At 40.2% G+C, this 13,777-nt stretch overlaps 1 protein-coding gene across 2 annotated transcripts in view; it reads right to left on the bottom strand.

The window, feature by feature from the left end:
* Nucleotides 1-13,777, bottom strand: part of mmd2a (monocyte to macrophage differentiation-associated 2a) — a 15,730-nt gene extending 1,953 nt beyond the window's left edge. The window contains exons 1-7 of one of the 2 annotated variants that reach the window (XM_042086188.1): nt 13,486-13,777; nt 13,024-13,210; nt 3,836-3,917; nt 2,307-2,467; nt 972-1,046; nt 593-694; nt 148-217 (exon numbers count right to left, since the gene is read on the bottom strand). In XM_042086188.1, coding sequence (XP_041942122.1) covers nt 148-217; nt 593-694; nt 972-1,046; nt 2,307-2,467; nt 3,836-3,917; nt 13,024-13,052 — 519 coding nt within the window. In that variant the 5' untranslated portion in view covers nt 13,053-13,210; nt 13,486-13,777. Of the gene's footprint in view, nt 1-147; nt 218-592; nt 695-971; nt 1,047-2,306; nt 2,468-3,835; nt 3,918-13,023; nt 13,392-13,485 lie in introns of those variants that run through there. The other variant, XM_042086186.1, reaches the window with a different exon arrangement.

Below are 13,777 nucleotides of genomic sequence, written 5' to 3'. Positions count from 1 at the left end.
TTATGCAACTACTGTACTCTGTCATTCACATAGATAATTAAATCATATATTTTGCATTTATTTTGGGTGGAATGATGGGGATGTTTACTATTAAGATTGTTTAACTGAAAAGAAATTTGAAATATTAGTACAGGTAGTTTCACTTACCATGGACAACAACACCAAGGCAGGGACAACACCCATGGTTACGTAACAGAGCAGCTCTAAAATCTTGTACCTTAAATACATAACAAAAAAACCCATCAGAATGAGTTGATGTGCTGTAGCCTGGATTATGTTTTTTCGTGGAAACGCTATGTGTTTTCACCACAATGAATGTAAATATTCACAGAACAATGAATGCATTAAGCTTCTTTGTCCCTTCTTAAGAGTCCTTAAAAGGTTTTAGTTTGAGCCCTTTGAGGAGGGATTCATTGTATAATGTAAAAAGAAGCTGTAAATGAATCTGTCCGATCCCACAGGACCCATTTTTCAACAAAGAGCTCTTTGTGTGGAAAGGGATTGAGTCCTGCTCCCTGCACTGTACACTGTGAACATCTCTTAAGACTAAAGAATATGATGAGAAGGTGCACAGCTTGGCGGGTTTTCTAACCTCTCATGAAAGAAGAAGACGTACGCAGAGCCGACGCACGCCATGATCCACACCACCCAGCGCATGTGAGCAGCCCAGGGCCCCAGCTCTCTTAGGTTGAGCCTGACAAACAGCACAGCACACCACACAGCCCATTAACAAACCCACAACACAGCCTGGGGACCAGGTCGAGGCCAGTCTAATGCCATTTTAAGGGTTCTACTTCCAGCCCTAATCATACTTCAACAGCAATCAGAAAAAAAGAAACCTCATTATAAGTAATGGATGTTTTTTTTTAATGGATTTAGGGAAATAAGCAGGGCAAAAATAAAATAACACTGGGATCATAGGCGGCATGTGGGCCACGATGCTGTGGACTGAACATGCATCCTGCTCTTACCAGGGGGAATAGGAAGCAGCGATGAAGAAGTAGATGGCCATCCGGTCGCACATGTGAAAGCGCTGCTCCATAGCCCTGTCAAAACAAGGACAAAGGGGTTCAGGAGAGCCATGCCAACCTTTCATCAAGCACAGAAAGGAGCACCGTTGTTCCCCAGCACTCCCGAGAGTCCGAATGAAACAAAACAAAACACTGGGTTAAGTGTGCATGAGTCTAATAGGACAAAGTGTCACTTTCACACAAAAAAGAGTGAAAGTGTAATAACACATAACATGGTCTATGTCCTCACGTATTCTCCTTCCTATAGTTAAGTCGGCATGGAGTCATATCTACAGATTGAATGACGGCTTATTCAAATTAGTTCTGATTCATGCCATGCCGCATGAGTTACCTTTTGCATTTTGTTGACCAACATCAGCAGTTCCTGCAGACCTGAATAAGTGAATTAGACATGAAATGTCATGTCCAGATGAGTCATTAGACCTGCAGGATGACTGATGCAAAACAACTATTTGGAGAGACAGTTGAGGTAACCCTATGGAGGGAACTTGTGTGTATCTATTGCCACGGTTCTCTGTTTTTTATTTTTATTTAGTTATTCAATTTTAATGTAACTCAAGTGTTCTGTTCACGGAGTGTCTGTTGCAACAATTAGGTGCCACCGTAATCAATGGAACTGGCTACACCAGACATTGTAGCGGAACAACGGAACATGTCGTGCAAGGCTACACACCAGATAACTCCAACTGCCGTTGTTTGTATATCTTCCACCAATATATTTGCATATCCTATTATTTGTGTGTCAGCACTTGCTTTGACATCTAAGTCTCATGTTAATAACCTACCAGGATGTAATGTCTATAGGGGACAAGGTGTCACCTGACTCCATCCTTTGTTTACAGTCAACAAAGAACATGCTGTCAGGCAAAAGTATGTATCTTGGCTTAAATACCTCAGCTGTATTTGGTATAGCTCTTGACACATTTTGTTCAACAAATGAGACAATAGTATATTTCCATTTAAATAAAGTAAGTTTCCAATTTAAGTACATTTCTACTACTCTTACAGTACTGAATGTACACAAACATAAACACACACACACACAAACTCATTAGTACTCATAATATCTAGGGCAATTTATAATGAGTATGGTACTGTGTGCTTATTTTACTTCCCAGGGGGTGGGAACAGAAGGTTGAAACCTGACTGTTATCTACAACGGGATACATCATCATGAGTAGCCCTTATCTAATGAAGAATTGTTTGGGAAGGATGGGTACAACATCTGCAGAGCCTCCTTGTGCAATGCGTGTTTGTCCCTTTCAGTGTACAAACCTGAGGTGACTTTTCTTCCAGGATATGGTATGGAACATGGTTGACATGATGAACAAGCCGGACAGCCCACTACCATACATCCAGGCTGTGACGGACTTCCAGTGGTCATCTGACTGAAAGTAGAGCAGAGTCCCACCCAGGATGCTAGGAATTATCCAAAGCTGAGTGGAGTGAGAGAGAGAGAGAGAAAGAGAGACATCCACATTAGCACATCTAGAGACCTCTTAGCAAGCAGCGGGGGAAATGATTATCTGCTCTTTGCATTATCATTTAGCCACAGCACTTTGAATCATCAACTATCAGATGAAAAAAATTAAGTCATCCTCCTTTTTCCGGTAATTAAATCCCTCCCTAAGCACTGAGGGTCCCTGCGGCACTCAAGTACGTTTTACAAATTGGGTAACTCGCTTCACATCAGGTCAAGGCGAAGCAGAAGACTGATTGACTGGCAAAGCCTGCGGTTCAGATTAAACCTAAGGGCCCTCTGCCGGTTCCTTCTGTCCATCTGTCACTCTGAGTCCGCGAGATCAAACATTCATCTGTCAATGCTCACAGTGCCCTGGGAAGGTTAAAGATTTTACCTCCCACTGTGGGTGGCAAACATAGCCGAAGCTGTCAGATCACTGGCTCTAATGTGAATGGTGCCTAATGACTTCCACAAATTCTCACCCCACCCATGAACAACCAGGGAAGAGATGCAAGCGACAGCACCACATAGTATACAACATCTACAGTATGTGGACTGACACTCTCCTCTCCTCAGAAGGAAGGAAAGCTTACATTACATTACATTACATTAAATTACATTTGGCTGATGCATTTTTAACCAAAGTGACTAACAACATGGTAAACAGTTTAAGTTTTAAGCAATTCTCTCAACAATTTTAGGACAATTTAAGAACGGTAAAGTACAGTAAGCAGAGCAACACGCTAACTGACTGAGTGAAAATACGTTAGATTCCTTTAAAAAAAAAAAAATCAACAGCATACACGGTGGTATTAGTGTGTTTAGTAAAGAGGTCAAAGAGGATTTTATCTCTGGTTCGCGGACGTGCTGCGCTTCCACGCTAGCCTGCACTTTGAGCAGGCCTGCCAGATGTGCTGCTGTAACGAGCAGGGATCAGCCTGCACAGGATGTTATCCAAACAGCACCACTTCTGCAAGACCACAGGAACATGCTCATAAAAAAAAGGGGGGGGGGGGGGGGGGATCTCTCGGCAGTGAAAGGTCTATTACTGTACAGAAGGACCAAAGAAGACACAGGAAAAAAACACCAGCATTGTAGGGAGGTCAAGACAACTAAAACATGCATATAAAGCAGAAAACACAGTGCAGATCATGTTTTTTTTGTAGGTGAAAGCATATCCGTGTGTGACAGTTACTGAAACAACAATGCCCATTCCCTTATTGTTACAGTTGCTGTGTTATGGCAGTTTTGCTTTCAGTTGTAGTTTAACTTTGTAGACCACAGAAAACCCACTGAGGTCACAGAAAGTGGTAAAGAAAAGTCCCTTTATCACCATACCTACCCCATGGGTGGCACAGTTGGCAGCATGTTCGTATTCTGTGGGCTGATACCTCTTGGTAGGAGGAACTCTACTGTTCATGAATCTAAAAAAAGACAACAAACAGAACATTCCTAATTACGTTTGTGAACTCTATATTAATGATGAGGGATGACACAATTTTGGTTTGTCTCAAAACCTGAAACACATATGCTGAGCACCACATCCCCAACACCACTCCAGTTTTATGGCTTCAAGGTTTCTGTGTCAATGTGGAGACCTCCCATTCAGATCCCGTCCAGATCATTACCACTGGTTCTGGTGTGGACTGACGTGTAGCCCCTGGACATCAATCAGTTCAGCTTAGAGAGAGTAATCACATCGGCAATGGGAGAGGAAGCACTAAGCTTGTAGCTGCAGTAACAGCTGCACATTGACAAGACTGAATTTAATCTATCGAGCCGGTCTGCTGAAGCGTGTGTGCGTGTGTGTGGGTTGTATTTGGCTTGTCATTCATTTAAGACGTAGTAGGGAAAGAACAGTGTTGGAGTTTACCAACCTGTATGGACATATCCCTGCCTCGCACACAACTAATTGTTAGTCTGACTGGTCCCTGTGGTTTAGTGGGTGATTTGACTTGCATGACTGAGGCCACCAGCAGGGAGAGGCAGTGAATTCCTCTCCATTTAAAGGGCACTTGGTATTTCCGCACCCTGTATCGACAATAAAATGAGACTGGTTTTATGTGAAAGAACATTAAGGGCCAGGAATAAGCAGATATAGTTTGGATTTGGAAAAAAGTAGAATAAAGATTTTGTTCTTTACCCAAGGGTATAAAGGCTCTTTATCAGCCCTTTTTTGGCTATGACACAGCTTCAAAATCGTTCTGATCCACATCACGTTGTTTAAAAATTACCGTTTTAGACTTGCTTACAGCATTATCAAACAATCAGTAAGCAGCCCAGTCTACAGTAATCCAGTCTGGAATCTCAGAGTCTTTATGCGACACATACTGAGTGCCTAGTGGACTGCCTGAGTGATGATGTCACGGTACCCATGACAACCAGAGGCTTGGACATTTTCTTTGTATTTGCCACTAACCACACTTCATGTGTGTAATTTAATTAACAGGGTTCAGTTTTGACTATGGGTGGGAAGCCTCGTGGAGTGACAGCGTACAAGGCCTTTTAGCTGATGACACACAAAGCAACTTTCTGAGCAATGTATTTATATTATCATACACAATGGTCATTTAATGTGCTTTTTTGCATAGGACAATAGATCAGCACTATAAAGATAAAATAATATAAATCTAAAAGAAAAACAAACATTTATGTAAATAAGAATATGTATATTTCACATATACAGGAGAGATGTTAAATTCCTTGTGCTATTCACACAGCGGCCAATCTACAACCAAGCCTATTTCGATTCCGGTCAAAACCAAAATCACTAACAAATTAAAAATCACTAAAAAAAACATCAATAACAGAACAGCCTTCAAAGAGCATTTCACTGGGGTTATCAAGCAGGCACCTTCTTGTATAGGCGTTTCATTGAATTAGGCCCACGACATCTCCATAAGGCTCAACACTTTCATGATGGGTCCTCTACCAATAAATACAGACAACAAACCAAACCAAATACAAAATCACCAACAAAGTAGCCTCTGTGCGCAACAAATAGGCTTCATTATCAAGTGCTTATATAAAATGATCCCATCTATGATCACGTTTTTTGACAAAGGTTCTAGTCTTAAGTGCCCTTGATGTAGGTGCTGAGTTTCAATTTGCCTGTTCCCAAGCAGAACTATCTCAGTATCATAGCTATGATAAGCCAACTTGTACTCTTGAAAGATTTGGCCAAGTGAGGGCACGTATAAGTTCAACAAAAGAGTCCCAAGAATGGATCCTTATGGGATCTTACATGACGTTTTCTCTGATAGGTGCCAAAGAAACAAAGTAATCCTTGTCCTCTGAAGGACTTGAACCATCTGAGGACACTTCCTGAGAATCCAACACAGTATTCTAATCTGTTAGGCAGTATTTTATGATCAACTAAGGCTGCACTAAAATCTTGCAGTACATGACTTACAGAATGATGAATGAGAATGGAGATTTTGCCCATAACTGTATTCAGGTGAATCTCAATTATTACCTTAACTAGAGCAGTTTCAGTACTATGATGTTGACGAAAGCCTGACTGGATGTTTTCAGGCCATTCATGTTTAAGTAGTTATTAATTTGGCTAGAAACTACTTTCACAGTAACATGAAGGGAAAGTTTGAAATAGGCCTGTAGTTGTTAAGCATAGACAATTCCATATTTCTCTTTTCAGGAGAGGTTGGATATTTTTTATCTGACATAAACCCATGAAGTAAGTGTGTTGGGGAATTTGTTACCTTATCAACAGTGGCAAACAGAGCACCATAGTTATACATGTTCCAATTGATGAATCATATTAAAGGAATACAAATGGTCTGGCCCTACTTAACTCAGAGTAATAAGCATTTGAAGATAGTGTGGTCAATATGAAGCTTTCCCCACATTCTCTCTTCTAATTTGCTCCCGTTGTGATATTCTTCCATGATGCTTCAGGTTCACTAAAATCTTTTTAACCCAGGCAGGTGCTATAAAGTCAAGAACCCTGAATATTAAGAGTTGAAGTGACTAAGATTGTCTTCGACACACTCAGTTGTTATATTTGTATGGCTTCCATAAAAAGAGTACTGGTATTCTCATTAATGTACTTGTTATTGGCAGTGTTAGATTAGGTTTGGGTGATTGGAAAGACCATGCAGTCCATCAATGAAATTATCATATTGAGCTCCAGTCCATAACATACCAGTCCATAACATTCACTGAATGAATACTGAGACCGTTATTGATAACTAAATCCAGAGTATGACCTTGGATATGAGGGGCATCAGTTATATGCTGTACCAAATAAAACATGTCAAAGAAGGCAGTAGATTCTTTAGAAGTGCTATCATTAGGACTGTCTGTGAATCTTAAAATGACCAGTTATAATTAGTACACAAATTATCTTATCCAAACAGAACACATGGAACTGATTATATGTGTCCAGCATTGCTTAAAGAGTTCCCCCATGTAAGCTAGCGAAGCGGTCATATAGGGATTGTCAAAGTTTTTTTTTTTTTTCCGTCATCTACTTCTGGAATTTTTGGTCAACGATACCCGGGACACCGAACCACCGGGGCACATGAAATTTGGTGGGTATGTAGCCCCACTAGACTTTTACGGAAAAAATTTGTTTGGTCCCCGGGGGCCACTCCCCCACCGCGCTGGGCCCCCCGAAACCCCCAAAATGCAGTTTTTCCTAAATAACTACCTGAACCGTGGCACCGAGGATGAAGACATTTTTATGGTATGTTGGTCTCAAGGGCCCACATCAACCTAGCCCATAATCACTCATTTGTGATTTGCACCCCCCCGGTAAAAAATGAAAATGCAATATCATTCTGCTTTAATCGCCCCTCTCTTCAGTTAAAATGTTCAGAACTGCACCAAATTGTATGTGTATGATTAACCTGACATTCTCTGGGGGTATGCCAAGTTTCGTAGAATTTCATCCATGGGGGGGGGTCTAAAAAAATTAAGTTATGTGTACATTTAGTGACTGTACACTCATTGGCCTGTAGATGGTGGTGCACACATATACACACGCACACACACACACACACACAGGTACGCACATACCATCAGTATCGGCAGTTACAACGGCCATACATAATTACAAATTCAGTAGGATTAAAGGAAAACCAAATATTCATCATAATAATAATTTGGCTGCATTTCCAGCAATGGCGTCACGTAGTCGTTTGTCCACCAGATGGCGCATCGTTGCAGTGAGACGTAATTTTGTTGGAAATTAATCTAAAGTGGGTTGGAAAGACACTAGCTTCCTACAAGGACAAGACTGTAGTTTACCGCTGAGAACGTCTAATAAGTGTAGGATGATTTCTGCATGCCATGTAATTCCCATTTCTTCTTGAAGCCGAAATAAATCTGCGATTTTTTTATCGGACATGCTTGGTTTTTACTGCAGGTAGGCTACGTTAATCTTAAGTTATATCAATAGCCTAGAGTAGGTAAAATAATGTTACCGTTAGCATTGGTTGAGTGATAGAGGCCAATTTGATTATTGATGTATTTGTAGAAAACCATAAATGCGGTTTTAGGCTACCAAGAAAATTGATAACAGCACTAATTGCATCTTTCGACTGTCATCTCATTTGCTTATAACCATAGGCTAATAACAGGAGCTAAGTGAGTTAGCCACAACACGTTCGCTACGTGATGGTTTTCTAATGGAAAATATAGGCTACCTGAAAGATAACCTGATGATGTATCCTAAACACCGGGCTGGGACATTTTAACCTGATCCTAGCCATATGAATGTCGTTCCGCTCGAGCGAAATTCATCTGGCTAGGGTCAGGTTAGGGACATTTAGCTCAAAGTCTCAAAAAGCAACGTTCATTCCCAAACACCCATATAGGCTACTTCAATCCTCTATTTTCAAAGGTGATTCAAGTAAGGAAGAGCATGGCTCAAAGTAAAGTAACTAGGACTGTAAAACTACATAAATTCGTCAAAGTGAATAATTTGTGTCAACTCGCCGCAATGTAGATTTATTAACGCACCCGTGATCTACTCCATTTAAACCAGATGTTTTAGAGCGCACGTTGAGAGATGTATCCAGGGCAGGGCTGTACCTACACATATTTGTTGCACGTGCTACAAAAATCATTCTTTGCGATGGATGATTTAGTACCAACGTTACACCGGTCCACAGTTTTGCCTATGGCTATACCGTGAGACTGAGACGTTTTTTGTTTGTTCGAAGTGCGTGTTTAGGGTGTGAGAGGGGAGTCGATGAGCTTTGACTCCAGCTTGGTAGTAGTAGTCTATGCGATTAAAAAACACGTGTGTGTGAAGTATCCAAACAATGATAACGCAAGCGTGATCTGCCGGCGATTCTTTTTCGATTTCTTAAAAGATTGAGCTTGGTCTGATAGTTGCAAAATGCAAGGGAACATGAATCAGCATATTATTTGCTGCAGTCTAGCAACGCATTTCATGAAGGCCCTTTTGGACATGTCAGTTATTTGCACCACTGGGTAAAACGGCATTTTGTTTTAGACTACTGGTATTTAATTTGTGCATTGACAATAAAGCTGAATATCATATGAACTAGATGACTAAACGTATGCATATGTAGAAGAAGAAACATTCACAAAAATCCATGACATGACCTCTCTTCTTGATAGCTGTTGAAAACTGACAGGGATTGTTTTGTTTAATAATAAATAAATAAATACATTATGCTGCTACCTTCTGCTTTTCCCAAATACAATGTAGCCTACAGATGTACCTTTCATCAGTCCAGTTGCAATGGATGGACTGTGATGAACTGCCCTACTTGTGATTCTTTAGATATATTAAAGGTTTTATAACAATGCTACAATTTTTTTGGCAAGTGCTACAAATCTATTCACCTTTGCAGCGCCAGTAGGCTACTTTGTGTGCGGCCCGCAAACACACATTCCAAACAAGCATACACAAAAGTTTCAAGAGTGGGGGATGGAGTAGAAGATGGAGACAAATTCATTTATAGGATTTATTTTCGCGGAATGGATGTACAGGACGGAGCGGCGGTCATATTTTGTACCGCTATGCGGTACATCTAGTTTGATTTTGGAATGATGCTAGGCTGTCCTCCAGCTCCAGACTGGTTGTCAGATGATGCAATCCAATCAGTACTAAATCTGTTTTTATTTCCCACCAAAAAAAGCAAGGGTTACATAAAGAGTTACCATTTATCTGGAACTGTTATGAAACCAGTTTTCACAAGACATGTCAGTCGCATTCTTGCATATCATTTTATATTGTTTGGGGTGGGGGGGGGGGGGGGGTGGTGGTGCTGAATGCCATTTAGCAATGGTAACTCTGAATTTCACCTCACTACATGGCATAAGTGATTGGACTGTTTTCCGTAAAGGCTCAGGTGTGAGGTCCACACGCTGGATGAATCCTTTCACAAAGATGGTCCAGGTGCCTTTGTGCAGAGCAAAGCCAGAGCGTGTACATTTGGCACAGTAATGAAATAAAACGCCAAGTGAGTTCATGCAGAAGGAGCCCTTAAGTGCTTTGATTTGGAGAGCAGATTTTTCCTTTTTCACACCAATGAGTTGTGTAGTCATTTACCATTCTCTTGGGGGGACAGAATTACAAAAGAAAAAAAATCTAACAAAATGAAAGTACACATTTACAATGAATAATTGGCTGTGTAAAAAAAAAACACACAGTAGAAATGGTTTCATGAGGTTAGTCTTGTTTGGCAAGATTGGGCAGTTATGTAGAATAAAAGACAAAAGAGTGATTTGAGTAGTGTGGTTTACATTACATCCTCCGCCCACAGTCATATAGGATAAGGGGCTGCCTGACATCTGAGGAGATACACTAAGCTTGCTGACCCACAAACAACTGCCCACGTACTTACAGTTCTGCATGGCAGTCCAGTCATTTCATTTCCTCCCATGCATGCACACTGCTGCTGGAATGCTGTATTACTAAATTTTATAACAATGTACTAAACTGCTCCGCAACCACAGGTGTTTATATATTACATAACATTAGAGTAATAAGCTTAATAGCACAATATGGAAAGAATTTAGACCTGAACTATCTATCCTTTTGAAAATGACATGATTGCCTCAACAGTGGCCCCTGACAACTGCTCAGTGATGCAGAACAATCTAAATTGTTTATGCCTAGCATGCCTCCATAGTCTGTGTTGGCAACATGATTCATGGAGCATGGAGCTAGTCCGAAGTGCAGGCCAAAAACTTTCCCCTCTGTTCAATCAAAGGCATGTTTTCCCCGAGTGCTGAACTTTTCAAATGAAATCAGAAGACAATTTAAACCTTTAAAAATGTTAATTCCAGACAGACGGCAGTGGGGAACATGGTACGGATCAGGGTATTAAACATTCACTAATAAATATCACTTGAACACAACTGAATGAATACATATTACACAATCCACCTTGAGTTGATCAGCCTGTTTCATATTCCAACATGGTCAGTAGCCAGGGAAGAGAAAACGCCTCGGGTCATGGGGACCAACAAAAAGCTTTGCCTGCCAACCGTTCTCAGAATTTACCCATTCATCTGCCTGGGTCCACTGCCGTTATGAAAGGGTCCAACTCATAGCAACCCAGCCAGTAATATCTGTTGATTAACTTATTAAAGAGTGAGGGTAATCACACATGACAGAGACCAGGCTTGTCATTCCCATCAAAGTTGGCCTTTAATGAACATGTCAATTCAGATGGATCAGAATGGTGCAGGCCTTTACGATTACATTGTCTCTGTTCTCACCCCTTTCTTTCACGTTTACATTGTCGACTGCAGTCTTACTGCTCTCTTATTTAGGTAGTGCAATGATAAAACAGTGCTTACACTCAACAGCATCTTCATGGCACACAACAGTTAGCTAAAGTGTCACAGGCCGCTAAGCTGGAGAAATCTTCATTTTGATAAAATGGTGGTCATTACAAAATGATCAGAATGCAGTTAGAAGTGTGGGCATATAAACACAAAATAGTAATGAAGCAAACCGTTTAGATCACTATAATTCTACAAAAAGCAGATTAATTAGTTAAACAAATATTAGTTAGGTCACATTTTAGTTGCGGCAGCCACTTAAAATCCATCTGGCCTCATTCTTTAGGCTGATGTAACACTAACAGCGGCAACAGTGACAACCTAAGATGTAAGTATCACACACTGACTAATATGACTATATGCTTAATCATTCATAATTCATGAAAATTCTCAGTCAAAGAAGGTTTCAAATCAAAAGGTGAACATTTGGCACCATCAATCCTGAGACAGACGTGCTGATAGGAATTAGAATGTGCAGCTTAGGTCTTCCATGAAGCATTGCATCACAAGACTCTTGACACTGAGACACTTCCATCTCCAAGTCTGGAGTGTAAGTATTGTGTGTGCACATCCCTTATGGCTAAAACAGGAAATCCTGTTACTGGCCTACAAACATTTCACCCAAGTCCTCACAAGTCCTCTGAGGATGTTTTTCTTTCTGCCCACCTTTTTTTAAGAACAATTGCATAACCCAGGCTACTACAACAATATAAACAATCTATAGAGCATGATACATTGTCAGTGTTTTGATAGTTGAGCTGAAGTTGAGTGGATTGCCATTTTCCTTGAGGCTCAATTGAGAAATGCATCCTCATAGGCTATTTGAGGAACAAGTTTACTTCAGTATAGATTCAAAAGAAAAAATTAATTACCTAATTATATTTCAAAGGAATTGTCCTTGGTAATGGGGGTTGTCGTTAATACCAACTTTTAAAAACTGTTTACTGTTCATTTTGACTATTATAAGGTAAGTCGCTTTGGGCAAAAGTGTGCAGTAAATACAATACCCATAACCATAACAGAACCCCATACATTAAGAGGATTTCTAACAGTAAGAAGATTGGTGTTTTTAAACCAATGGCATTTTTAAAAGAAGGGATAGAATGTAGCCTATACGTGTAGAGGTTTCCCAAACCTACAGTGATAATATTCTCTTTGTATTGCACTTAGTGGATTAGAAAAGCAAAGTTAATTTCCAAGAAATAGTCCAGCTAGCCTATGAGTCTACAGAATCAAAGAATTTCGACCCATTTGGAAGATTACTGATGTTTGAACTGCAAACAGCAAATTCAAAAATTCAAAAGAACTGTATACTTGGTTATAGCCTACTCTGCGAGTGATTAGGCTATCTAACGGCAGAAGTGTTCCTACTATTGTAATACCTGTCTAACAACAACAACAACAATACGGCCAATATGATTTTTTTTTTAATATGCACCTTGATAGTACCAGGTATCCTGATCACCTTTGCGCAAAGTCCTAATCAAAACAGGCTTCCCATTTAAAGGATTTAGCCCAATTGTTGCCCATGGGAGCAGAGAATTCCCAAAACGTGAGCCATGTGATCTTGTAGCCTTCTCCATAAACTTGTTCAGTTCGCAAGAATATAGCTTAATATCTCTCTATTTAGCTTACCTGCTCTCAACACAGCAATACTCTGCCTATAGAGCTTAAACTCAATAGAGAACTTCTTAAACAGACATAAAGCCTTGTGTAATCTGTTATGTATGAGCTGTATCTTACCTTCCATACTTTGTCTTCTTAAAATCCATATTGCAAATAGTTGTACATTTTATAAGTTGTTCCGTACGTAGCCTGTGCGCGGCAAACCTGATTCTGACTCCGGGTGTTCTATCCTCTCCAAGTCGCGCAGATATTTTGTTGAAATATTATTAAACACGTGGGATGCATAATTCCCTCTGCAGAAATCCTTAGAAAGAGAGAGAAAGTATTGGAATTGCTGTTGTCTCCACATCCGAAACTATGTTCCGTGACCCCTCCTAATAGCCTATGCGCTTGACAGATAACGTGTTTAAATCCCCTCCCCTTCGATATTCCAAGTAAACACAGAGAAATCCTACGAGAAAGCAATCGCCTGGCATTACAGTTTTTGCCAGAAGCGTGGAAAAGGTATGTTTGAATGGCTATCATTCTCAAAAAATATACAAACAATAATAATACCATAAATACAGACAATAATAATACCATAAAATAGCATGTTGGTTTCGTGCAAATTATGTGTCAAGTCTCAAGGCAAAATAAATTGATGAATCGAACTGATTTCCGAACTGTTTGTCTTTAGACTGATTTAAGGAATGACAAAAACGATAGGCTAGCCGAGTCTATTTCACAAAAGCCAGTGCCTTTGCATGGCAACAGGTCATAAGGCATTCCAGAGAGATCAGTTGGCACCCTTCATGGCTAATGAAAGGAAATTTGGGATTAAATAAAAGAATAGATTCGTAGCCTACATCAACCGAACCTCAACAGAAATATA

The sequence above is a fragment of the Alosa sapidissima genome, chromosome 3, assembly GCF_018492685.1.
Source record: "Alosa sapidissima isolate fAloSap1 chromosome 3, fAloSap1.pri, whole genome shotgun sequence".
Lineage (NCBI taxonomy): Eukaryota > Metazoa > Chordata > Actinopteri > Clupeiformes > Clupeidae > Alosa > Alosa sapidissima.
The sequence above is the reverse complement of the archived record's forward strand: the minus strand, read 5'-3'. Positions and strand labels throughout refer to the sequence as shown.